Source organism: Anoplopoma fimbria, chromosome 18 (genome assembly GCF_027596085.1).
Source record: "Anoplopoma fimbria isolate UVic2021 breed Golden Eagle Sablefish chromosome 18, Afim_UVic_2022, whole genome shotgun sequence".
Classification (NCBI taxonomy): domain Eukaryota; kingdom Metazoa; phylum Chordata; class Actinopteri; order Perciformes; family Anoplopomatidae; genus Anoplopoma; species Anoplopoma fimbria.
In genome coordinates, this window is record NC_072466.1 from 12015054 (window position 1) to 12042908 (window position 27855).

Consider the following 27855-nt stretch of genomic DNA (forward strand, 5'->3'; position numbering starts at 1 on the left):
GTGGTCGGATCAGATTGTGTTGATTCTACCTGGGAGCAGACGGGGCGCACCTGGAAGTGGAGTCTCTCAAACGTCCGATCAGTTTCCACTTCGTTGTGAGATATTAATTTAAAAAAGAAAAAAAGAGTGAAGCAGCGAACTTTGGCACCGGATAAATAATTAACCTGACAACTCAAGCGGCAGTTTACAGAAGAGCTGACATGAAGAGCTGAGCCAAGCAGTAGCGGAGTGCGCCTCTGTCCCGAGACAAAAAAAAAAGCGGCCCTACAGGTGTTTTTTTTTTCTTTTTGTATTTTTTGCTATTTCATGTCATTTGATCTGGATACATTGCTCTGTAATCATGCTCGGTGCGGAGAGCAGGCTGGAAAGCCGGCTGAACAAGCTGGAGTCCCTGATGAGGAACCCAGAGTCGGCACTAAACTTGGAAACACTGCTGGTGAGTTTGCCTTTACCCTTTGGCTCTGATACAGGGAGATAACGAGTTTCACACACACACACACACACACACACACACACACACACACACACACACACACACACACAGCAATGCTCTGAGTTGGTATTCTGTCATGATCACAGATCACCTGAAGAGACATGTTTGATATCTCAGAGGAAAAGCTGGAGTAAACCAAAAAAAGCGTCACACACTGTGCTTGTGAAAAGCTCCGTTGACTTCTGTTTGTTATTACTTTGGATTTCAATCAGGGATGCAGCAGAGTGAAACCCCACCTAAACTCTGCTACGCCTCCTTTTCCTTTTTGAAAACAGTTTCATCTTCATTTTTACAGTTGTGATGGACATATGTTAGGAAATTGAGTTTGATAATCGAAAATGATGTCTTTATAAAAGGGGGATTAAACTGAACCTTACCAATCAAGGATACAGACAAAGGGAGTAATCAGTTCCCTCTCTAAAACCTGAGTTATTCATTTATTAATCTTTTCTCACCACTATCTCTGTCTGTTTGTGATTAGTTTCTTGGTGCACCCTGTAACTGACATGTCCTCTCTCTGACCTGTCCTAAGAATGTACTCAGAAAACTTTGATCAACTTCTGCCATTGATAAGCTTCTCTGCCCAAACCTCTGATAACAAATACCCTTTTTCTTTTAGCTGATATAAAGCTTTTGTCCTGGACCCTGTGTCTCCCACCAGGCAACAACCTAAAACTCTTCTTCCTTTTTTAGGAGAAAGATCTTTCCAGCACTATACTTCTGTTTCAAAGTATGATAAGGCATATCTTTCAGACAATCCAGAAAAACCTGAGGATATGTCAAGACTGGATTAACATGGTTATGCTTTCGCTCACCAAACAAGATAATGTAATAGAAAAATGTTCAGAAAAAGTCCTTTCTCTGTTTGAGTTATTCCGCTGCTTAATAACAGGTTTGATATCAACAGAACGCTACCATTTTTGGCGGTCAGTCAGGTTATCCAGGTGACATTTGGACTAAAGAAGAACCAAGAGAATAATGCTTAGGGTTCATTATGTCAACCTGATGAATAGATGAGATAGTTAAAGGAGATTTGATGTTATATATATACAGGTTGTCACACATAACGACCCTATCATCTGCAATATTTCCTGCTGGAGGAAAACATTCCCAGTGCTGATGAGTCACAATTCAAGTCCAGTGTAAAGCCATGTCTGTATAATGATATAATCAGAAGTGACGTGAACCCTTTTTAGGGCACATTGACTGTCCATCAAAGTCTTGGTCATTCTTTTTTCAGTTCTATCTCTACAGTCAGCTGCGTCTGGTTTCAAAGTAGCTCTGTAGTGGACACAGCTAAAGCCTCCAGGCTGCCTAATGTGAGTTACCACACAGGAAGCTGAAGTCACTTCCTGGAATTGAGATGGAGTCATCCTGCTGTGACCTCACGTCACTATTTCCTGTTTGTCCCCAATTGTTTTTGTTGTGTTTACACATAAGATGTGTTCTGAAGTGTTTTTTTGTAGAAGAAAGGATTTGGGGCCGAGTCGATTAAGCTCTTTCGAAAGATAAGTTGTGGATGATTTTTATTTCTGTATTTATTTCCATTTGGATGGGAGGGGACTTGGTCTGTGCAGGCAGGACACAGTTTAAATGTTCATTCTGAGAATTGTTGCTCCATTGTTGCTGACCATGCTCAGGCAGTATCAGCTCACGGTGGAGTAGGTGGGAGGTGTTGTCGGAGGTGAGGACACACTACCCTGCCTAAACTGCAGGATCGTGTTCAGATTTGTCCAAATTCCAGGAGTGAAAATCAAACCAGTTTCATCTAAGTTTCCTCGGCTCTGGCTGGTCTGAGGCTCAATCAGGAGGAGAGAGATTTTAAATCCTGAACCCCTCACACTACAAGATAACATGTGCTGACTGAACATTGTAAATAATGAAGGGAATCATAAGATAACTCACAAACTATCGCAACAATCATGGTAGAGTAATGTGAATGAAAATATCACGATAAAGAATAAGGCCTCATTTTTAAGTAGTGTAATGCAATTTTGACATTAACCCCTTGTTACTTAAAAAAAACTGCTGGTCTGAGTGACTCTAAACTAAGCCCCTTTATCTTGCTGGTGTCAAGCTGCAGATCATTCTTGTACCAACAAACTCTCAAAAAGACGCTTCACTGCCACCAACTAATGGCAGTAGCATGAAACCGATCTCATTTTGCCCGCATGCTCATGTGTGTGTTCATGTGGGTGTTCATGTACTGTACGTCCTTGTGACCCACTGCTCTACTGTGCTACTAGCGGTTAAAAAACTCCTCAGGGCACCTTTTAAGCTATCTTGCAATACTTTTTTCGCTGCAATGCCAATAATGTATTCATAACTTTTGGTACTTGAAATTGATGACAGACAGATTTGACTTGCGACTCAAAAGTCCTTGTCAAAGATTTAATTTTCTTACTGCACATTCACAGAATGCACGGCAGTTTTATCTACCAGGTGATTTCATGGATCTAAGACAGGGTACAGCAGCCTAAAAGCTTCATGTTTAGTCTTTTAATGCCATGGACTACACGCGCACACGCGACACACGCACACACACCAAATGCGCCATTTGAAGCTGCTAAATTTAGATTATATTTGCATATGTTCATAGAGTTCAACATTCTCTCAGACTGTTTAGTTCCCTTTCTACTGCAGTAAGGGTTGTTACAACCAGGGCTGGGAGATTTAACAATATTATATCAATAGCTAAATTTCTGTCTAGAAATCATCTAAAAAATACATCGTAATATGATACAAGTGTTGTCGTTTCCTGGTTTTAAAGGCTGGAGGTTAAGTGATATAATTTACCAAACTGTTCTAGCTGTCTGTTTTATTATTTGCCTTCATCCACTTAGACATTTTATCCACCATACTGATGATTATTTATCAAAAATCTCATTGTGTAAATGATATAGAAGAAGCACCAATAGTCAACCATAAAATATCGCTGCAATTTCAATATTGAGGTATTTGATCTGAGATATTGAGATATTTGACTTTCTCCATATCGCCCAGTCCTAGTTACAACACACACAGACACTCACTCACTCACACACACACACACACACACACACACACACACACACACACACACACACACACACACACACACACACACACACACACACATACATACATACATACACACACACACACAGACAGACTGTGTAAAATGATCACAGATCCTAGCACGCTCAGCCTGAACCATAAGCTGTTTGTCTCACAATAACTTCTGAGCCTTTAGGTCTATTTCCACCCGTCTGCGGTGGGGGAGATCTCTCTCTGCACCGCTGCTATTTAAAGGTGCAGAATTGTTCCACATGCCCCTGCCCACCCACTCACATATCCCCGAACAAACAGTCGGATAGATACCGCTGTGGCTCAACCGGGCTACCCTGCACACACACACACACACACACACACACACACACACACACACACACACACACACACACACACACACACACACACACACACACACACACACACACACACACTCTCTCTCACTGGATGACTCCATTTGACCCTTGTTTCTGGGGAACAGAGGGTCATGCTACACCCCCACCCCACCTGCCCAGCTGCCCTACCAGCCTCATGTGTTTGGATCACGCAGACATTTTGGTTTCCACATGGAACCCAACACCTCTGATTTAAGCGCTGATGACACTACTGAGGCCCCGGCTTTTAGTCTGATGCTGCCACTGGCCGTCAGTGTTAAGCCATAGGAAGGGCATTGTGTTTGTTTGGATGGAGCGGGTGTTGCTGGGTCTGTGTTTGGGCAGGGGGCTGAAACGGCATCATGTGACTAGTTATTGTTGTATGACTTGTTATGTCTTTACATCCAACCTCCATTGTCTACTCTATTGTTGTGTTATGCTGCAAATTAGCAGTCTCATTTTCTCTTCCCGTAATGTTGCATTCAGGAGCTCAAAGCTCTTAGGAATGTAAGTCTTTCCTTCCTTCCTTCCTCTGTTCATTTAGTTATTTTTTATCAGCCAGCAGAAAGTCAGGGTTGTCTTACAAGACAGATTAGAGACTTGTAGAAAAAAACACATTTTTCTTTCTTCCCAACATAAATTAAACTTGAAATCAGTTTAAGACATTTCTATGTTTTCATGTCTCTCGTGTTTTGTTAGAAACATTAAACATGTTGAAACATTCAGCCAAACCCAAGCAATATAATCACCAGGAGTAAACCTAGAAGTTTAATATTTTATATATTTTTAAATCCACACTTGTTGCTGTTTAATTTTTGTTTTGTTTTCAGATGTTGATTGAATATTTTGTCTTTTTCTGTCTTTCAGGATTCCGTGAACGCGCTGGCTCATGATTTGAACTATCCTGCCCTGCGGAAAAACAAAAACATAGAGGCCTTTCTGAATCGATGTAAGAGGAACAGTGTGTTTGGTGAAGGTCAAGATTCTTGTGCTTAGCTTGAAAAATACCTATTAAGTTGTTAAAAACAACCTAGAGCACTCTAGTCATGAGGGATTGTATGATTCTTGTTTGTAAAGCAGATCTCGCACAACTTCCTGTAACTTTGAAGAAAATCCTTCTTCTACAGGCCACACTCTAGAGACTCTGTATACAGCTGTTTGCAAAAGGTCACACAGATACGAAATGTATGAATAAACACCTCTGTGATCTGAGTTTGTTATTCAAATCAGATACCATTTGGCCCTGAAAGATTTGACAGCCAAATTATCTGTAAAAGTTAGATATTTGTCACTTTTGTACAGACTTTTTGTTTTTTTTAGATCAATATTTTGTGAAACCTTCTACTCTTTATCTTTGTTTAGACCTGAGGCCATATACAAAGAATGTGCCTAATGTTAGAGAAAGAACAAACGGCAGCATGTCTTCTTAAAAGCTCTAAATTCATACCACCCACCGTACTTTTAATCTGTCTTTCTCTTCTAAAGACAACTGTGGCTTGAATACTTTAGACTGGTCTCACTTGTAATTCATTTTCACTGTGCCTTGTTGATGAATATTTCTGGCTCCCATGTTAACTCCCAATGACCTCTCTCTGATCCAGTAGTTAACTACTAACTCTTTCCTTTGAACCTAAATGGTTGGAGCTTGACCTGTGTGTTGCCATGGTAACCTTTCTGTCCGTCCTGCAGATGAAAAGGCAGTGGGTCAGCTGCGAGAACTGCAGGTGAAGCTTGAAGACTTCGATAAAGTGAAGTTGATCGGGAGAGGAGCCTACGGAGAAGTGCAGCTGGTGAGATGTCTTTGTCTGTCAAGAGATGATAAATAAAGTGTGTTTTTTTTAAATTATACTGCAGCAGTGCAGTCAGATATACAGGGAGATAAAGCAGGAGAGTTTCTGCAGATTTTACCGAATAACAGAAATGTGAACCACTAGAGGGAGCAACAATATCTTAACCTACCTAAATACAAAATGTGCAACATGTGCAAATAGTTTTATGGTGTTTCAAATACAATTGGCATCTTTCTCTTCATAATGGCCAACTTTAAGTTTGAAAAGGTGATCAGTTGAAGCAGTAATTTCTTGCAGACTTCCAAACAGATGTTTGCCTCTTGAATCTGGTCTCTGCTGAGCGTCTTGTGGTATAAACAAGTCCGGACAGGCTGAGTGTGTGGGAGAGGAGTGTGAAGTCTGGTGTGGGGGTGTGGAGGGGATGCTTCGTATGTTTGTGCTTGTGGTCTTGTGTAAGCATGTCTTTCTATGGGTGTGTGCCTACAATTATGGGCTCCCCTTTCTGTCTCTCTGTTTTTCATGTTATCTTGGTCATTGTGACATTCTTACTATCTTGTTCTTGTTGTGTTGCTATCACTGTTGACACGCCAGCGTCTACTCTTTTTGTCTTCCCCCCTCCACCCGCTGCAGGTCCGTCACAAGGCCTCTCAGAAGGTTTACGCCATGAAGCAGCTCACTAAGTTTGAGATGATCAAGCGGTCGGACTCCGCCTTCTTCTGGGAGGAGAGGCACATCATGGCCTTTTCCAACAGTCCCTGGGTCGTCCAGGTGTGCACATATAGGGGTTTTATTTAATTGAAAACACACAATATGTAACATAGTGGAAGGATTGGACATTTAAACATGAAAGAAAGAAGCTTAACTCTCAGACCCAACCGCCTTCCGCTACAGAGACTGAATAGGTTTCTGTCCCTTTGAACAAACGCATAATAGATTTTTCATAATACTTATCTACCGGAATTGTATTTTAAATTCTTGCATCTTGTCTCCTGTCTTGACATGTCTTGAGATAAGAATATTTAAGCTTCTAAACAGCTGAATTGTGGATTGTACATAGATCAATATCAAGATGTTTGGAATGGGAATATTTCTTACATTTAGGGTAATTTACATCATGTGCAGGGATAGACAATATGAATATAGCAATGTGAAACAATCAAATAATGTGGGGATCACTATCGGTGCTTTGTTTTAAATTAGATTAATTGTAGTAGTAGTATCAGTAAAAGCGCAATGCCATTGAGCATCAGATAAACAAAAGCAAAGTGCATAGCGGTATGTATAAAGATAAAGTAATGCACAGAGAGAATATTAAATGAATGGCCTGGTGATAATTACAATGGATATTACTTTTATATAGACAAGATAAACAAAAACCCATATACAAAATGCACAGTACAAATTAATGCAGCTATACTATTAACTATGATTATGTCCAGGATAAACTGAGAGCAGGTATGTAATAATTCAAAGTAAAGTGCAATAAAGTAATTTAGGAAACATAATAATTAGTAATGTGAGTATGATGTCCAAAAAACGCTCAGATGAACTAAAAAAATTGACATTATTTAACTATAATGTTGCCATAAAGAGCTAGAAAGACAATATTTAACCTAAATTAAAAAGCATTTAGGATAACCCACATGATAATTTAATTTATGTCACAATGTATTATAACATCCTGTGTTGGGCTTTCAATCCCTATGTTTGTCGTTTTTACTAGCTGTGCTGTGCTTTCCAAGACGACCGCAACCTTTACATGGTGATGGAGTTCATGCCTGGAGGCGACCTGGTAACGCTCACCATGAACTACGACATTCCTGAGAAGTGGGCTCGCTTCTACACAGCTGAAGTAGTGCTGGCGCTGAACGCCATCCACTCCATGGGCTTCATCCATCGGGACGTCAAACCTGACAACATGCTGCTGGACCAACACGGACACCTCAAACTGGCAGATTTCGGCACATGCATGAAGATGGACTCGGTAAGTTTATGTTAAAATCGTTTTGTTGTTGTTTTCCAATGTGTTGGACCTGTATAGATCAAGATAGGGACCTAGGAACGTTTAAGATTTTACTCCTTTCATTTAGAAGGAAATAGTCAGTTGGATAGAGATTCATTTATTTTCCTGTCTAAAGACCAATACCTTTTTTTCGTGCCCTAGAGCACCACCAAGTGTTCAGATTGCAAAGTGTGGTTAAATGCAGCACTCTTGCATCAGTTTGTTGAAAAAGCCCCAGAAGTCATTGTGCTAAACAACCAATCTAGCTGGCTGAGGTCCCGCCTCTGGTGCAAGTGCTTTTCCATTTTTTTTATTTTAACCACAGCAATTTTTAAATAGCCGCTTCAACAAGTGGCTCTACACATTTTCTGAAAGTCTACCAGCAGAGAGAAATGCTTATTAACACGGTCAAAACAGTCCAGCAGAGATCTTTTTCCAGTTGTCTCAGAATATCCGGAGCATTGTTAAGTTACGTTTTTTTGGAGTCATAAAGCATAGAAATTGACATAGCTGCATTTTCCCCTTTAACTCTACCAACCTTTTATTCTCTTGCCTTCTCGCGACAATAAATCTTGTGTGTTTCTCTGATTGCAGACGGGCATGGTGCATTGTGACACAGCTGTAGGCACACCAGACTACATCTCCCCTGAGGTGCTTCAGTCTCAGGGTGGTGATGGGTACTACGGCCGGGAGTGCGACTGGTGGTCTGTAGGAGTCTTTATCTATGAGTTGTTCGTCGGTAAGTGACCCGCCATATACATCATGTTCATTTTTTGTGATGTTTGGTAGTTAAAATGATCAACATTTCCATCCTGGGTTATAATTCCTTCTATATTTTTGCAGGTGAAACTCCCTTCTATGCTGAGTCCCTGGTTGGAACTTATGGGAAGATCATGAACCACAAGAACACACTTATCTTCCCAGATGACGTACAGATGTCTAAGGATGCCAAAGACCTCATCTGTGCTTTTCTTAATGACAGGTTTGCACATAAGACCTCTAAATCATAAAAACTAATACCTCTGCTTTAACAAGATTTCAGAACATTTCACAAGTTCAGGCTACTTGTCCTGTACATACACATTTACATTTTCTTTTGTCTCTACTATTATGTAACTGATAGTTTGGATCACAGAACAGGAGGCCCCCACGTCAAAACGATGTAAAAACACCTAGAAAAGACTTCCGAATCCACAACGTACTGTAGACTCTCATTTGAGAGAGAAACATTTCAAAAGAATAGTCTGAGAATAGTCTGAGAATCATGCTTTACCCATCAAAGGTTTTTGTTGTTGCGACCGTGATGAGGGCAAGATTGCCAAAACAGTTCAGTGGAAAGAACATGGTGTTGTGCGGGAAAATTCACATCCAGTTCAGCTGATTGATTAAGTAGACTTTTTTAATTCACGCAACAAGTAATCAAAAGATAACACTAGCTTTGTCTTTCTCGTGAAACTGATTTGTTAGTTCTCCTCTCAATACATTAAAATTCCCCCAGCTTGTATGTGGCTCGATGCCTCTATCTTATTGGTTCCTACTTAAAAAGGTAGATCTTTAAAAACATTTGACAAATGTATATATTTAATTTTTTATAAAAAAGCCTTAACAATGTCAATGTGTCACAGCAGTGCCCAGCACTGTAGTTTTTCGCAAATGTTTTTCAAACAGGAAGTGCATTTACTGGGTACTATTTTCAACTGTGGATTGATACACATTTGTTGTGCTAGTATTTACACCATGTAGAGTGCCCAGTGATCAATGTATTGTTGGATTAGGTCTTTTCATTTGTTGACCAAAAAAATCTGACATATCCTTTAATAAAACTAATATTCTATCTTGAATTAGTTTGTTTAAAAAACATATTGGTGACTCCAGACCGAGCTACCATCTAAATACAAAAAGTGTCATTTTTAGATCTGTAATACTATACTATTAGTATTAAAGGTAAAAGTAACATGAAAGTGTGGGTCATTTACTTGGTTAGTGGCCCATCCCCCTGGAAGAAACCACTTCCTGTTTACATTAGTAACCCCGCCCCCAGAGTGGGCTCAAACACAGGCCCTTTCTGCTTTAACACAGAGCAGCCTTTCATTTTTCTTCACTCAGTTTATTTACCTTCTCGCTCACTATTCTCTCACCACAGACAGAATCTCACATGTGTGCGGCTGCCCAGCCACACCCACGCACACACACCCACGCACACACACACACACACACACACACACACACACACACTCATCTTGAGCACTGACCGATACATTTATTCACCACTCAACCCACATGCTCTGTCACTGTCTCCGTCTCCCCCTCTTACTGAATCCTCCCTGTATGCACTACCAACATTTACCTCTCCTCCTTTTCCATGTGTTTTTCATCACTCCTCATTTGTAATTTTCTTCTTCCACCTTTTCTTGGTGCCACTTTCCATTTCTCCATCCTCACCCATTTCTGGTATAACTTTCTACTTTGCACTCCTGCAGTTTTCTGGGCATTGAGACACTGACCGTTGTAAGCCAGACTTGGTTGCATGTCAGATTTCTTCTTTTTTTTTGCCGGGGGTTTAAAAACTCTCTCTTTCTTCCTCCCCGCCCCTGCCCTCTCTTCCTCTTGGCTGTGTCTGGAATGTCCCACACGTGGCAAGCCCAAACTGCCGCACCCCTCCAGCCCTGTACCCAGCAGTGGAGGAGGGAGGAAATGGGGACGAGAAAGAGAGAGAAAGAGTGTGTAGCGTTTTAGAGTCAGAGAGGAGAAGGGGGGAATGCAGCGGCAGCTCTAACAGTCAGTGTCAGTCAGAGTTGTTGATGTTGGCTCCTGCTCTCTGATCCTGCTGTCTACACTCCCTTTCTCCTCCTGGATCTACATTATCTGTCTGGTTGGGAGAGGTTCCAGTGTCTTCCAGTGGTCATGTGGCTCTCCATGCTGGTCAGTGTGGTCAGTCCCTAGTGGTCACTCTGCTGGGCTGTGTGTTTGGCATGACATGTTGATGGTGATGGTGATGGTGATGGTGGGTGGAGGGGACGAGCGGGGGTGTTCTGTGTTCAGGCTCTGCTCACAGTCTTGGTCCTGTTGCTGTTTGTGCAGGAAGGTTCGTCTGGGCCGCACCGGAGTGGATGAGATCAAATGCCACCCTTTCTTCAAGAACGACCAGTGGACTTTTGACAACATCCGAGAGAGTAAGTGTCTGTTTTTTAAGATATATCCCCTACAATGCTGGTGCAGATTTCTCCTTTTCCATCTCTGGTAATATGTTTTGTGTTCTTTTTCTACCTCTCATTGCCATTCCTCCTTTTATTTGCTTACAGGCCCACTTCTTATCATTTCCAGCCTGTTCCTCAGCAGATCTGCTTCTTTTCAGCTTTGGGTCATAGTTTATTTCCATCTCCTGAGCCATTAAGCCTGCATATATGGTACACATGCTCTCCATATGACCATTTCTTTTAACAATATATGACTGGTTTCTTTGCACAGCAGCAGTGCACATGATGCATGAAACCTTAAGGATAACCAGCTGCATATGGGTGCCACTCCAAAGGAATAGATTAAGAGAGAATGGAGAAAGTAGGCAGAAAGCACTGCAGATTCTATACTAGATAGTACCCATACTAGAAATACACACACTGATGAAACTGAAAGGCTGTTTAATGAAAGTCCACCAAGAGAAGAATGTTTGGTGTAGCAGCAAAACTGAGTGCAAGATGTTAAAATAACTTCTACAAAACATTTAGATTGTTAATAGTTAAACTTAAAGAATAAGTCATATGTAGCAGGTGGAGTTATTACATTACATTATTACATTATCACTTGGTTAATTTAGCAGACAAATTGGGAAATCTGCTAAAGAAGTGATCATTACTATTGATTTTAAGAATGTGATGATTGATTGACATTATCCAATTATTGCATTTTCTTTGTGGTTTGATTTCCATTTACAATTTAAAAAAACAGAGAAAAATGAAATCATCAGTGCAAAACTAGCTTCTTGGGTTTAAAAATAGAGTTTAAAAAAATTCCTTTTGAATTAATAGAAATGTATTAAAAAGAAAAAACAAAGAAAGGGAGCAAGAGCAAAAAGAACATGGAAAAATAATTAACTGATCAATCAAATCAAATAAAAAACAAATCACCTTAAATGGTTTAAAAAGTTCTAAACTTTTTATATATTTCCTGTAAAACTGTTATGATTTCATTGGTTGTTATGTTAATAAGTTCAAACTTAGGAAAATAAGGAAAGTGATATATGAGGAATATGAACAGGACCTCTGTGTCTGTATATAATCACATGCAGGCTCTTTCCCCTTCCTCCTCCGTCTCTCTGCTTCACCTGGCTCTGATTAAGAACAGACAAAACTCCTGACTGAACTTTAGACTGCCGGGTAGTCTTGAACATAAAACCATTACTGTGCCATTGCTGTGCTGCTCAGCTTTCTTCATGTTTGCACATGCATGTCCAGTCACACACAAACACACACAAACAAACACACACTCAAAACATTCTGGTATCCCACAGACCTGCATGTTTACGTATAACTTTCCTCCCTGCTGAGTGAGGCCACGATGACTCATGTTTGGGTCTCTATTGAAGATTCTCCCAGTTGTCTTCATGATTATCGGGCTTATTAAGCATTGGGATGGTGATGAAAAGAAGCCTTCACCATGGATGGATGGATGGATGGATGAATAGAAGGATGCTGGGACCCGTAGCGGCGGGTGGGGCAGGCTGTGCGGCCTGTGTGGACTGCTCTAATGAGAGGGGCGCCCCAGTTCGGAGGGTTGCTCCCGCTCTCTCACTCTCACTGTGGCCATGGCTGCCTGTCATTAGCCGCCCGCTATCAGAGAGCATTCTGGGAAGTCGTGCCACAAGGGCCTCCATGGAGCAGCCTGTGTCTCTTTCTGTCTGACCACATTTTTGGGACTTTTTTTTTCTGCCTCTTTTTTTTTAATTTCAACTCATTTGTTTCTTTGCTGTGCTTGATCTCTCACTGTATTTTCTCCACCATCCCTGAGTCACATTTGTCACGCTGAGGGTTGTGACTTGACCCAACACTAATGAGCTCTTTGCGCTGAGCCAGAATTTCACTGGTCTGAGGAACTCGATCCATAATGGCGGCTTTTTTTTCTCAATTAGGAACTATTTATAGGTTAAAGGACTAGCTTAGTTTTATCTGATTGGCCCTTTTACACATTCTTGTCTGCCTGTTGTGTTGTGCGGACTTTAACAGCTTCTTAAAGGAGCAGGCATTTAGTCTTGGTTTGTGAAAGGCGCCGTGTGTGGGGCACAAAGCGAGCACTGTACGAGAAAAGGAGTGGTGTCAGCCTCACGCCAACCTGCAGAGTGCTTACTCCTACTCCTACTCCAAGCGGTGCCAAAGTTGGCTTTGAATTTACTCAGGAACGAACCTAAGAAAATGTTTAGAGTTTGTTCTTTAAATTTAACTACCTGTAACACTAGGTTTCAATCTTTGATAATCTCAGTTAATGTAAAACATCATTGTTCCCTATCAACCCCTCTTGGTCTGCACCTCTTCCCCTTTTCCTCCATCATGACTCTCTCTCTGTTTCTGTTTTCCAGCTGTGGCTCCAGTTGTGCCTGAGCTGAAAGGTGACATAGACACCAGTAACTTTGACGACATAGAGGATGATAAAGGAAATGCTGAGAACTTTCCTCCACCCAAAGCCTTTGTGGGCAACCAGCTACCATTCATCGGCTTCACTTATTTCAAGGAGGACCAGTAAGTGTTTTATTCTGATGTCTTATATAAGTTTCTTGCTTCTACTCTGCTGTTGTGCATAGAAAGTTTGACTGCATTTGCTGGTCATATATGACTTTCATGTACTTTTGGTAAGGATACTGGGATTAGAAGAAAATGTAGCTCCCATGTGTGGGAACTTTCTCAAGGGCCTCTAGTTTCAGGAAACAGGTTTAAGGACAGCACCGTGGCTCAAATGCAAGAGGTAGAAAAAGACAGCTTTACACCCATACCTTTAATAGAGCCTTACAGCAGTCAGACACTGTATGCCTGTTCAGGCTCTACACTGCTGCCTTGTTCTGACAGCCCCTTTAAAAGCCCTCTTTGCTTATGATGGAGTCTAGTTTTTGAACCTGATCTTGATCAGTAGGAGAAGTAGTAAAAAACATGTATTGTACACTTATGATCCTATAGCACTTTAACCGGCAATGTTTTAACCTCAAGGATTTTTTAGAAACATTTGTTTACTTTACCTTTTCTTTTTTTTTCATGTACTTATGTCTAAGCAATTTCTCATTTAGAATTATCTAAGTCAAGTCCAAAACAATACCATTTAAGTAAGTAAATGACTATCAATACATGAATATTAAATAAAAAAAAAAGGGTGGCTTTAGATCAGCCTTTCTTGATACAATGCATCCTTTAGTGTCCATTTAAGGATATAACCAATGTCCAAATTTCTTTGCATTTCCATTTTTAGAATTATGAACACTGCAAAAGCAGTTTAAGCTTAAGGGCACGAATTGTCTTAAAATTATGGTGCACTGGCTTCAGTTTTCTTGGTCATTTTGCAGCCGTGTGGCAGAATCATGTAATGGTTCCCAGAGATAGTTACCCACAATCAAAAGTCCACCACTATATTGGTTAACAGTTGGCAACAGACAGTGTGGGTTGGAGGCATCCTTTGGGGTTCTCCATCCAGATGTAAGAAGAAGCTTGAAAGATCTTTAGCTTTTTTCTACAACACCACAGTTTTGTGCTATGTTGGTCTTAAGTATGAGGGTTTTCTGCATCGTTATAAAGTGTGCTTTGGTGAACATTCAGCTTCTTCTTGACCACCCAGTTGGCTTTATGGATCTGGTGAGGATAGTAAAATTGGACATGAGGAAAGAGCTGGCAAGTCTCTGAAGGTAGAGTCAGTGACATACATTCATGGGTCTCCTCTGTCCCTTCTTTCTCTGGCAGGCTGCTGAAGGGAACTAACAACTGCTCTGTGGAGGACAGTAACAAAAACTCTGAGGATAAGGAAAATTGCTCTGAGAGTAAAAAAGAGGTGGGTGTTTTTGTGCATGTGGTCTTAATATTATGGTAACAGAGAAGAAATAAAAGACATTTAGTAAAAGGTGAAAATGATCATTAGATAATAGCATTTTTCTTTTCTGGTCTCCTGTCTGTCTACCTGAGCAGCTGCAGAAAAAGCTTAAAGAGCTGGAGGAGAAGGTTGACCATGAGATGCAGGCCAAAGATGAGCTGGAGCACAAGTGCAAGTACGACTAAACAAATAACACAGGCAAAGCTGAGCAACATTGAGCACAAATACTGGTGTCGACACTACAAATATGTTAACATTTACTGCAAACCTTTGTTAACTTTTCTGTCATAATAAAGCATCCCATTTAAGATATAAATTGCCAAAATTTTGAGATAAAGAAATTGAATTTTTACCATAAGATTGTCTTTAACTGAATATCTAACCATCCAATTTATATCTAACATTTTAAAGGTAGCGCATGTAGCATTTTTATATTGATAATTTTCACATTCATTTTGAGACATTGGTATAATTACTTTTAAGAAAACAGACCATCACTGAGAAGATAGGAATTCCTGTTGTGTGCTCTACGTTGGATAACCAAGGAAATATGTTTGATCGCTTTACACAACAGGAAGTGACATCCCATCCTATAAAGCTGATGTTTCAAAGTGTATGATAAGATAGATGTAAAAAAAGAAAGGAAAATAAAATCACTGAAAGTAAACATTCTGTTGGTGAGCTGGTTTATCGGGTCTTAATTCAATGATTTATGTGAAGAAGTCTGCAATAAAACTCTTCTCTCCCCCAGAAATGTCACCAACAATTTAGAGAAGCTGGTCAACGAATTAGACAAGGAGGTAAGGATCGATGCCATTTTAACCATCTACATGATGTGATAAAGTAGGTCACCATTCCACTCACGTTGTTTGTGTTTTCCTTTCTGATTAGATGAGTAGCAGGCAGAAAGTGGAATCCTCGCTGAGGCAGCTGGAGAGAGAGAGAGCTCTACTGCAGCACCAGAGCGCCGAGAACCTACGCAAGGTGGAGATTGAATCTGACAGGAAACGCAGCCTGGAGAACGAATGTGAGCACCTGGGAATATTTCTAAATATTTAACTTGAACTTACAAATTAGATCCAAAATGCATCTGATTTCATGGTAAGCAAGTTAATCGACTGACTGTTTATTTATTTAGGTCTTCAGTTGTTTTCATTTTCACATATTTTACTTACAAAATTGTTTTAACATATCAGTCTGACTGTCAACTCATTAAAACATTGTAATAAACCACACAGATATCTGGGAGCTCTGCATCCCAGTGTTTATATCTCAGTATATATTCTATATTTTTGTAATGCTGGCTATCAGTGAGTGAATAGTGGTATTTCCAGGGTCCATTGAATGTATTTTATCACGTGCTGCATTAACTCTTTTAATTATCTGTATCTTAAGTGAACAATCTGAGGGACCAGCTAGAGGATCTTAAGAAGAGGAACCAGAATTCCCAGATCTCCAATGAGAAGAACATCCAGCTACAGAGACAAGTGAGGGGGAGCTAATTAAATTCCCATAACTAGATTTTTTTTTTTTTTTTTTACTATGCTTCACTGTAGTTTTCCTCCTTATGTAAATCAAACATGCTAATTTAATCATCCATATTCAAGCAAGCAACTGTGGTTGCCGTTTTCATTATTCCTCTGCTTTTGCCTAATTAAATCCCTTTTAATTTTGCTGCTGCGCTGACCCAGTTCAGCCTGCAGGGAAAAGATTCATCCCATCTGTTTCTCATCTGTAGCTTGAGGAGGCCAACACCTTGCTGGAGGCTGAGCAGGAGGCGGCCGCGCGGCTGAAGAAGAGTCAGGCAGAGGTGCAGAAACAGGCTCAGAGCCTGGAGGTCAGCCTAAGGGAGATGCAGGAAAAGTGCAGCCAGCTTGAAAACAGCAAGATGGAGCTGGAGAAGCAGCTGATGGGGCTGCAGGCCGAGCTGGAGGAGGAGAGAAGAGACCGGAACCTCCGGACAGAAACTATTACTGACCTGCAGGGTGAGGCGTGGCTGTCTGTTACACTTTGAACAAGCATTCAAACAAGTAGATCCATGTAGAGACTATGTAACTTTTAAGAGAAGAAATATGTCATTCTTCATCTTACAAATTAAAAGTTAAATTTAAAAGCAAAAAAAAGCTTTATTTGGTCTGGTATGACCAGTTTGGTAGCTAATGTTATCAAGCTGTATAACAGACATTAAAGGAGTCAGGTTGGTAACGTTATAAGCTTTCTCCCATTACTCTATCATAGCTCAGCAATCTAGCTAAATGCTAAACATAGTACCATAATTGTCATTTGGGGTTACACTTTAATTTGTGTATTGAAATGTTGCCATGTTAGCAAAGTTAAATTGTTCCATTCAAAAAGGTTTATTCACTGACGTAAGTTAAGTCTCCAGGGCTCATTCAGTAAACATCTCATCAGTAGCAGGAAAAAGGCATCACACAACTTGGAGCTGGAGGCTGGACATGGTTATTAGATGTAAATCGGGTTTTTTTGGACCAGGCCTTGGGAAATATCAGATCATAGGTGGAAACATCTGTTCAAAAGGCTGAGAGTGAAGCAAGAGGCTGTGAAAGCCAAAGCCAGGCCAGAGCCAGCACTTCTTGTGAGACGCTGTTTGGAAACTTAAACATGCTCAGTCCATGCAGAGGGGCGGGCCAGTCGCTGAGGTCAGAGGAAACGTATCAAAACAAAAGTGTTGCTTGTTTGCTGCGATGCCTCGTGCTTTTTTCCCCTGGTATATTTCTCTATGTGGGTGGAGTTATTGAAATTGGAAAATAAACATTAAGTGTGTTGTTTTTCGTTCATTGGCCGGAGCAGGAGCATTATGTTATGTCTCACCTAGGATTTGTTTGAAACTGAATAGGTCCGGTGCATTTTATTGTAGATTTTAGCATTCACTGCACTCCAGGTCCTCCTATATTATTCAATTTTTTTTGTTTTTATTTCTTCATTCCTTTTCCCAATATCCATCCTCAGGACGTATCTCTGGCCTGGAAGAAGAGGTGAAAGAGGTGAAGTCAAGTCTCTCCAAGATCCAGACTGAAAAGAAGCAGCTACATGAGAAGCTCAATGACCTCGAGAAGGTTTGTTGCCATTTCTAATTGCTAATTTACAATGTGAATTAAGAGTCTAGGCTGCATAATTTGGTTGGATAATTTTAGATCACATTGACAATGTGTTCCTGGATTTTGAAAATGTACCTTCAAAACAAATCACCCCTAGGTAATGATAGCCAATACAAAAACCCAACATCCCCTTTGATTCTATAGGAGAAGAGCAACCAAGAGATTGACCAGACGTTCAAGCTGAAGTCGCTCCAGCAGAGTCTGGAGCAAGAAGAGGCAGAACACAAGTCCACCAAAGCCAAGCTCGCAGATAAAAACAAAATCTACCAGTCCATTGAGGAGGCAAAGTCTGAAGCCTTAAAAGGTGAGCAAGTGGGAGGACAAAAGTCTGAAAGGTGATTGCATGATGGATAAAGTGCTTCGGCATATGGTCAGTAGTTTAAATTGTGTTTTACCTAGCTCACTTAACACAAATTTAGAAATAAAAACACAAAAGAGCACAGGTACTATCAGTTATGAAAAAGTGGCTTCAGTTATTCATGAAGGCTAGAGAAGAAATGAAACATTACTAGATCAGACAAATTGCATTTCTTGACAGAAAACACTTTTGCCTTCAAGGAACAATAGTTTGCTCTCTGCCTTCAACAGAAGACAGAAAGTGTTCTGTCAATACTGTGTTATTGAGTGCTGGGTAGATTATCCTCCTGGTTGTTTTCTTTGGTGCAGAGATGGAGTTCAACCTGCAGGAGGAGCGCAGCGTAAAGCTGCAGATGGAGGGAAAGCTGCTGCAACAAGAGAAGGACCACTCCATGCTGGACTGTGACTACAAGCAGGCGCAGCAAAAACTTGAGGAGCTGAACGCACAGAGGGAGAAACTTTCTGAAGAGGTGTGTCTTACTCTTAATAAAATAATAGCTTGATGGTACATAAGAGCATTTTTCAATACTCAATTTTATCATTAAAAGTAAAAGTTATATAAAAAAAACATCAAACAAGGGTTTTTTCTCAATGTTTTTGAATATTTGCGGCTGTTCTTTATATTTCCTTCTATCATAACCTGAGCCATAATAGGGAATGGGGAAATGACAATCTTGAACCTTGTGATGGGAATTTCTGCTTATTTTTCAACTTTTTATAGACTCAACTCTTTGTTCTGTAGCTAAGTGTTCCCCATAACTGTCAAATAGTTCCACTGCTGATGCTTGTGTGTGTGCACGTGTATGTTTTGCAGGTAAAGAGCCTGAGCTTGCGTCTGGAGGAGGAGATCCACAAGCGGAGCATGAGCCAGAGCGATCTGAAGATGCAGAACCAGCAGGTGTTGGTGCTCCGCTCCTCAGAGAAACAGCTCAAACAGGAGCTCAACCACCTGCTGGACATGAAGCAGGTCCTGGAGAAACAGAACAAGGAGCTACGCAGGTCAAACACACATAATGGCATATTGAGCATAATGCACATTGGACATAAACACACAATGCAGATGAGTTTGTTGGAATGCTGTTGGCAAATTGTTGTGAAGAGTCTCATTCATCATCTTTGGTTTGAGGAAAGTGCTTTGGCTCTGGTGGTTAGTTGGCCGGGATCAGTGATTGACAGATTGTTGGTCCTGTTCCAGGGAGAAGCAGGAGGCTGGTGGCCAGCTGAAGGAGCTGAAGGACCAACTGGAGGCTGAGCAGTATTTCACAGTAATTCTAACCATCAATTTTCCCTCTTTTGTGCACCTTGTCTCACAGACCAGCAAAATAAATCTAAATCAATCTACAATATGGGGCTTGAATGGGAAGATAAGAGCAGAGAAGGAGTTTATTTCTCACCTCCTTGTCAAATCTGTGACATGACAATAACTGAATCTCCACCTGTTTTCCTCCCAAGACCCTTTACAAGACGCAGATCCGTGAGCTGAAGGACGAGTGTGATGAGAGGAATAAGCTGTACAAAGAGGCACAGCAACGGCTGGCAGAATATCAGGAGGAGAGGTAACCAGTCTAAACACCATCACCAGAGACCCTGCAACACTAAAATGACCTGATATTTCTATTCTGATTTAAATGCACATTAGCATAAAACACCAATTATCAACAAAACAAGGAAAAAAGATGAAACCAAAACAAAAAGTACAGATTCAATGATACACAAAACATAAACATGCAAAGAAAGTAAATGTTAAATGATATAAAATTAAACAAAGTATAAAGAATGTAACACAAACAAGGTGGTATGCATGGAAGTAAAGAGGTTTTAGAGTTAATGGTCAGTGGTATTAAAGCATCCACAGGAAAACACTACAAAGATAACATTTATCAGTTTTTTTAAAGAATCCAACAGACTTCCAGATTAGTGTTATTTGCTCTCTGTGAATTCATTTCAGACAAAATGGAGGACTTGACCTTTAACTGAATGAGTGAGCCAGATAAGCGGCCTCCCCAGATGCACAACAGAAAAATATAATTGCAGACAAAAAAAACTAGAATCCAGTGTAATTCTAGGGTTGGAAAATCCTGCATTTACAAAAAGGTCAAAATTGAATGTTTGTCCACTCTATAGGCAGTCTACTTCTGAATGGCGTGATAACAGCAGGCTTTTTTTGCAGTAAAAGATTTATACAGTTCTAGAAATGTAATAATATGGTAATAACAGTTCCTTCCCACCTTCCCTCTGCAGGGATTCCATGACAGCCCAGGTGGAAGCCAGTTTGACCAAGGCCGACTCTGAGCAGCTGGCTCGCTCCATCGCTGAAGAGCAGTACTCCGATCTTGAGAAGGAGAAGATCATGAAGGAGCTGGAGATCAAAGACATGATGGCGAGACACAAACAGGAGCTCAGTGACAAAGAGTCCACCATCAGCTCGGTGAGATTAGAGTTAGGATCGGGACCATTTTTAGTTTATTATGAAGTATATGTAAGATAATTCTAATATTGGGCGTCTTCAGCCAAAATGAACAGACATTTTTTGGTTCTTTTTTAAACTTAATGTAGAATTTTAGTTCTCTCCTGTGCCAAAAGTATTTATGAAGTATTGCGAAAAACCTACATTTTTAACTTTATTTGCGCGCTAGTGCCACCAACAGCAGCAGCCATAAATTTGCAGGGGGAAAAGAAAAAAGCTACAACAGTCAGAAATGCGATAAGGTGCCTTTAATAAGATGATTAACCATCAGTTAATTATCTCTAGTTAGTGAAAGTTGGATTAAAATTAAGTACCAACAATGACGACCACAGAAGTTTGGATCATACAGAATAAAAAAAACATAAATAGTACTAATGTATTGTTTTCTAATGTGCTATATAAATAAAGTTATCTTGCTTTATTTGCTACTCTGACAACCTCTACAGCTGGAAGAATCCAATCGCACTCTGACGGTGGATGTGGCCAACCTGGCCAGCGAGAAAGAGGAGCTCAACAATCAACTGAAAGACATGCAGCAACGTGAGTGTAATTTGAAGTTAATTAGTGCCACGTAAAGGGAACGGATTCCTACAGGAGTGACATTTCCCTCAGCAGGAAAATGTGTTGAAAAGCTGTCTTACATATCCAGATGATTCATGGGGTGAGGTGATATTAAAATGTCATGAAAAGTAGCCATTAATCTCCTCATCAGGGAACCAAGTGTCCGTAGAACGGCAGAATATTGGACTTTTTCTTTAATTAATGAGTTACTTTTTTTAACCTTATGCTAAGTAAGTAAAGTTTATGAGCAATGAATTAACATTCTTCACTGCTATTTATACAGAGCTCCAGAAAACCAAGGAGGAAGAGAAGCAGATGAACTCGCTCAAAGTGTCCTTTGAGAAGCTACTGCAGAATGAAAGGACACTAAAAATTCAGGTGTGTGTCTGGTCGCCTACACAGGTCTGGAAAGCCTAGGATCTTTTCTATACTTTCCCACTTTTATTGTCTGTCTTTTAAAGATTGTTATGTCACATCATTTGTTGTTAAGAATAATGTTCAGCTGCAGGCTGCTGTTGAACTCTGGGCAAAATCACTGAGATCTGAAACAAGTTTTAAAAAATCTGTCTTGCAGTCACGTCAATATTCCTGCAGGCTTCCCTGTGTATAAACTGACTTCACATTAATCACAAATAGATCTCTGACAAACTATATTACTGTATTTTTGGCTCCCAGGCTGTCAACAAACTGGCAGAGGTCATGAATAGGAGGGAGACGATGCGAGGAGGCAGCCGAAGCATCGACACTGAGGTGCACAGGAAGGACAAGGAGAACAGGAAGCTTCAGCTGCAGCTGAGGACGGAGAGGGAGAAGCTCAACAGCACCATCATCAAGTACCAGAGAGAGCTGACGGATATGCAGGCGGTCAGTATCAACAAGTGGCACGAATACATACACATTGAATTGAAAATGTGTACAATTATTCTGTGTTAATATTACTGCAAATTATAGAAAAATATGTTGAACTGCACTTAAAAACCTACTCATTTCTGTTATTCAGCTGATAGCAGAAGAGAACCAGGTGCGTCTAGATCTTCAGATGACGTTGGCCAGCAAAGACAGTGACATCGAGCAGCTTCGATGCCAGATCACTTCCCTCAGCGTTCACTCGCTGGACTCTACTAGCATGAGCAGTGGCAACGACATGGACATGGTTGACGGATACCCAGGTAGACGAAGGAGACTTTGTCTCATACTCACCATCCTATAAATTGGCATCAACATGAACACTCAAATCTCTAAAGCCAGTCAGCGAAAACACTTCTGCATGCACTTCCTGCTTCCTCTTCCTGCAGTCTCTCTTCCTGAGTTTGTATTGTTCCCTTTGATTTCCCTTTGAGTCTCTTCCAGGCCAATTGTTTTTGACCTTTTCCTCTTTATCCTTCTTCCTTTTCCGCCCACACCTCATTTCACCTCAACTTTCCTCTTCATGGTCCGGCACAGTGCGCATTACTCACTCTCACACCTCAGAATCAATGTCCTTCAGCTACCAGCGCACACACAAATCTGTCTGCATCGACACCCGGCCCAACCTTCACTCTGCTCACAATCTCTTCGACTCCGACGATGAGGATGAGGAAGAATGTGACGGGCAGGTGGAGCAGGGCCGCCGTCCGCTGGCCCTCACCTATGAACAGCCCCCTGAGGATGAACCTGCAGGTGACCCTGCATGGTGGTTCAAACCTGGCATGGGGATGCACATGAAAAGCGGAATTGACCTAACCAGTGTTTTAAAATTTGAGTTTTTTTCCTTGAATTGAGAAAGAAATATCCCCAACCCTGGTTCAACCCTGCAAAGTTTCTGCTAATCCCTCTGTCTACTCTGTTGACTCTGTCTCTGCTGTGCTTTAATCCTTGTTAGCGCTCACTGGACACGTGAATACTCACAGCTTGATGCTGTTGGCCTGCTTTGGTCAAATTTATCGCACTGCAAAAGATGTAGGGATTTTTCTAAGAGTGAAGTTGGTGTGTAGAGTTTTTCCTAACATAAAAATAAGAGGCTCTACATTTTAATTTATTTCTCTCCAATAGACACTTGCCATGTTTTGTGCTGGAGATTCCTCATACCTTATAGCTGCCACTGAATAGTCTGTTGTTGAAATCAAGTAGCAAAGCTTTATGCCACTTGCCCTTTGGTTATAGCGGGGAATCATTTCCTCTCCAACTGATGTGGATCTGTTTAAAGAAAATGCCGCCATTTGAAAATGTCAAAGTGTTTTTTTAAGTTGCTCAGATGGTTAAAGACAGCTCTGCTCTTTGTGTTAATGTATTCTTCTTCTTTTTTTTTGGAAACTAGACTCGAGGCTGGAGGGCTGGATTTCACTTCCCACCAAGAACACAAAGCGGTTTGGCTGGGACAAAAAAGTAATGCCTCCACCACTATATATCATATCTACACATTTTTCACGTTTTCTTTGTAATAACCATTAGGTAATTTCCCCCTCTAACCTTTTGGCCCATGTTTCACTTTCCTTTTTAGTTTATAGTTGTGAGCAGCAGGAAGATCCTGTTCTACAACAGCGAGCTGGATCGAGAGCAGGCCAACCCCTTCATGACCCTGGACATCGAGTGAGTGATTTAAAACATGCTTTGAACATGTCATAGTAAATATTAATGATTATGGTTATTAGAGTTGATACTAATAAGAGTCGACAGCCATACTAGTAATGCTGAGCTAAATGCTAGTACGGTGTGTCAGTGTTTATTTTACTAGTTAGCACTAAACACGAAATAAATCTGAGGCTGTAGAAATGTGATTGATTTTGCAGGTATTTGATCATAAACCAAAATAGTGGATGGATTTTCTAATTTTGACCTGCAGATTGCACAAGATAAAAAGTTAAAAGATCATGAAAGTTATTTTAATTCTTCTTGAGGGGGTCATGAATGTATGAACCACATCTCATTCCAAGTGTGCGTGTGCGTGTGTGCGCGTGTGTGTGTGTGCGCGTGTGTGTGTGTGCGCGTGTGCAACAAGTGTATCAGAAGTGTTTTTTCCTTGCTGCATTATTACTGGTGGCCTTTACCGGCCATGGGGTGCTTGAGAGTATGAGTGAGGAGTCAGCAGGCGGTCAATTACATCAAATATATAAAACAGGCAATAAAACGGTGTTTTGAGAACGTGTTTGTCACCGCAACCAAAAAAAGAAATCAAGCGATGGATAGATAGAATAAGAACGAAAGGCAGACTTTGAAACAGAAGTGAAAACAATATTTGTAAACTTTTTTATTTATTTATAGCCTTGTTATCACCGGTCTTCTTATCTCTTTCCGCTCTCTCCCTCCTACAGTAAGCTGTTTCATGTCCGACCTGTGACTCATACTGATGTGTACCGTGCAGATGCCAAAGAAATTCCAAGGATATTCCAGGTAATGAGCCAGGACACTTCCTGTTGACGTCTCTTTCTCTTCCCTCTTCCTCCTACAGACTGTCAGTACAGATCGTGTTCTCAATTCCACCGTCTACCTCAATAAATCTTCAGTTAAATTCCTTTTCCTTTCTTTCTCTTTCCCCAGATCCTGTATGCCAATGAAGGCGAGATTAAACGTGAACAGGAGCTTGTAGTGGAGCCCGCGGCGTATGGTGATCGGCCCGCCTTCATCAGCCACAAGGGTCATGAGTTCATCCTCACTCTGTACCACTTCCCCTCCAGCTGTGAGGCCTGCACTCGGCCCCTGTGGCACGTTTTCAAGCCCCCGCCGGCCCTTGAGTGCCGCCGCTGCCACACCAAGTGCCACAAAGATCACCTGGACCGAAAGGAGGAAGTTATTGTGCCCTGCAAGGGTCAGTACGCTCAGTCGAGAGTTAATATAGAGAGTTGATATATTTGAATGTAACTTGGATTTTATAACTCTAATCTGTTTAATCCCTTTCTGTTACAGTGAACTACGACATGTCCACTGCCAAAGAGCTGCTTCTGCTGACCAACTCACAGGAGGAGCAGCAGCGCTGGGTCAGCCACCTGCTCAAACGCATCCCGAGGAAACACCCGACGATGAGTCCTCCGTCCGCAGCACAAAACAACCTTCCTGAAGCAACGTCACGCTCCTCTCCCCGAGTCTCCCCGAGACCTTCACCCAGGGGTTCCCCTCATATGTCCACCCATCGTGGAGCCATTAAGATCCAGGCCACCAGGCAGCAGCAGCAATCAGGGAAAACCAGGTGAGGACTTGGAAGATTTGATTGCATACAGAACATTTTAGGAATTTGTCACCCATATTTTTTAAATGACAGCAGTAACACCGTTTTATTGATACCTTTTTATTTCATATATTAAAACTTCAAAAATGTATCTTTGTAAGAAGGGGGGGTGAAAATCGACATTTCAGATTTTTAGGTCAAAATGTTATTTTAAAAATACCATTTACACTACAAGTGGTCATTTTAAATCTGTTTACTTTTGAACTTTGGTGCTAATCAACAACTAATTCCTGTCTCCCAATTTTTCTCACCTCATCTTGTCATTGTCGCAAGAGAGATTAATTTATTGTAAACTAATAATCAGTGTCGTTTCGCTGTAGTAAATGTAACTTTTGAATGGATTGTTGTTTCTGTTGATGATTCATATGCAGTTGAAAAGGGGCCTAAAGCTGTGGCTGACACAGGAAGTAGTGCTTTAAACAAGGTTCCTGAGTAATTTGCATAATTGTATGCAGCATTCATGCCCCAACATGGCTTCTCACACAGCGTCAGCAGCTACCTAATTCAGTAGTAAACTATTCTGGGAGTCACTAACTGTAACTGTCTTGTTTTCTGCCGTTGACTAAGACACTCGGGTGAATTTCCTCTCTGTCACAATCTAACTGGCTCTCATCCCTCAGCACTGGCCCCATGCTCCGTATCATCCTCCACTGACCTTTGACCTCTGACCCCACCCTTCTAACGTCTCTCATTCTGGGAGGCTGTAAGTAGCGGAGCTTGTTGCGCCCGTCTGCCATCCATTACTCCGAGCTGCCTTGTCCGTTAACACTAGCTTAATCTAACAAGCAGCATTCACTAAATCAACTACTCGCTGCTCTACACTGCCCCCTGCTGAAGTTGGCCTATATTGCCCTTTGATCCCTGGATGAACCTCATACTTACTGTTTCAGATTGCTTGAGTTTGGCCTCAAAGACTGGAGTTTGCAGTTGGATGATGTCAGTGATGATGATGATGATGATGATTTGTTCTTCTGAAGGAAGTGACAGAAGGGGTACGGAGGGTAACTGGACCTCTACATGTGTGTTTTCAGTTAGTAGGATGCCTTATTGTGGCCTGAGGCATGTTTTTGTGTGATTTAAACATTTTTCGGTTCAGTGGAAAATATAAACACAGTGCTTGAAAACATCGTTGCTACAAGAATAGCTTGATGGTTTGGGAAGTATGCTTATTGAGGAAATAGCAGATTGATATGGCTGTAATATTGGTCTACATGTTTGCAAGAAGTAAAATATTAAAGCAATATTTTGTGAGATTGGGAAATACACACATTTGCTTTCCAGCAGAGAGTTACGTGACTATACAACTGTCATGTCTGTACATTTAATATGACGCTGCAGCCAATTTAGAATAAACCTGTTTCTGTCCAAAATTAACAATTTCCATCTGCCAGCACCACTGTAGTTGGTGTTCTTTAATATTTAACCTCTTGCAAACATACAGGCTAAGATTATTCCCATATCTGCCTGTTTTTTGTTGTTGTTTTTGCATTCTACTCATGCATTGTGTGGTTACTGGATAGCTTCCACGTTTAATATGTGTGTATTTTGTGTGGGCGTGCCTTTGAAGTCCAGCCATTCTGTTGGTAGCATCTCAGGTTTTCACATAATTTTCTTTCTCTCTCTTTCTCTTCACAGTTAACCCTGGCTGATCAAAGATGCGGATTTTCATCTTTGTGGAGTAATGATCGCAGTCTGGAAGCAGTGCCTTCAAGTGTTATTTTTTTAAGGGAAGTAGTCTGAAAAAAAAAAATGCTAATGATGGACAGAGACATTCATAGAAACTGGCAGTCGTCATGAGAACTGGGGCTGCCTTTGTCTTTTTAAAAGGAATAAAATAAGTATTCGTATTAGAGTGAGACTTCATCTTAAGAAAAAGGGGGGAAAAAACAACACTGATTAAAACGGCCTTATTTTATAACCATCATGAGAAAAAACATGGACTTTTTATTCTGTCAGATGTAGTGACTCACATTGATTTGTGTTTGTGAGGTGTTTGGCATGTGTGTGAACATTTGTATATAGGATCAAGAGGTCAGTCTGTGTATTGTAACACAGAACGTGTAGCTCATAGTATATGATTGTTCTGTTTTTATGGTTATAAGTCAGCAGCACATTTAACAGTATATGCTCGTCTTGTAAATGAATGCAGTTTTCATTACACAAAGTAGATCTATTAAAACATAAGACAGAATAATGTGAATTGAACAGAAACAATGTGTTTTATTCTCTGCATTCATGAGAAATTCAAATAAATTCTCTTACCCAAAAAATGGATAATTCATGTTTCATTCATTGTTTATTAAAATTCTACATGTAGGATTTATATCAATATAAAAAAAGGATGACAATGATTAATATTGTGACTTGATGTCTTATTTGTA

The 27855-nt window shown here is 40.8% G+C and overlaps 1 protein-coding gene across 2 annotated transcripts; it reads left to right on the top strand.

The window, feature by feature from the left end:
• LOC129106890 (rho-associated protein kinase 2-like) lies at window positions 1-27740 on the top strand. Of its 2 annotated transcripts, none has more exons than XM_054618161.1 (32): window positions 1-436; window positions 4786-4867; window positions 5608-5708; window positions 6339-6476; window positions 7432-7692; window positions 8305-8449; window positions 8554-8692; window positions 10792-10883; window positions 13280-13439; window positions 14643-14730; window positions 14865-14944; window positions 15521-15569; window positions 15661-15796; window positions 16165-16256; window positions 16508-16754; window positions 17740-17846; window positions 18033-18192; window positions 18555-18715; window positions 19060-19244; window positions 19441-19510; window positions 19698-19801; window positions 20487-20673; window positions 21159-21252; window positions 21557-21651; window positions 21949-22137; window positions 22274-22442; window positions 23570-23637; window positions 23753-23841; window positions 24564-24642; window positions 24790-25057; window positions 25156-25435; window positions 27110-27740. In XM_054618161.1, the coding sequence occupies exons 1-32, from the start codon at window positions 341-343 to the stop codon at window positions 27111-27113; spliced, it is 4215 nt and encodes a 1404-aa protein (XP_054474136.1). In that variant the 5' UTR covers window positions 1-340; the 3' UTR covers window positions 27114-27740. The 2 variants fall into 2 exon arrangements, with proteins under 2 accessions (XP_054474136.1, XP_054474137.1); XM_054618162.1 differs by lacking the exon at window positions 27110-27740 and adding an exon at window positions 26365-27072.
• Window positions 27741-27855: the final 115 nt, after the last annotated feature.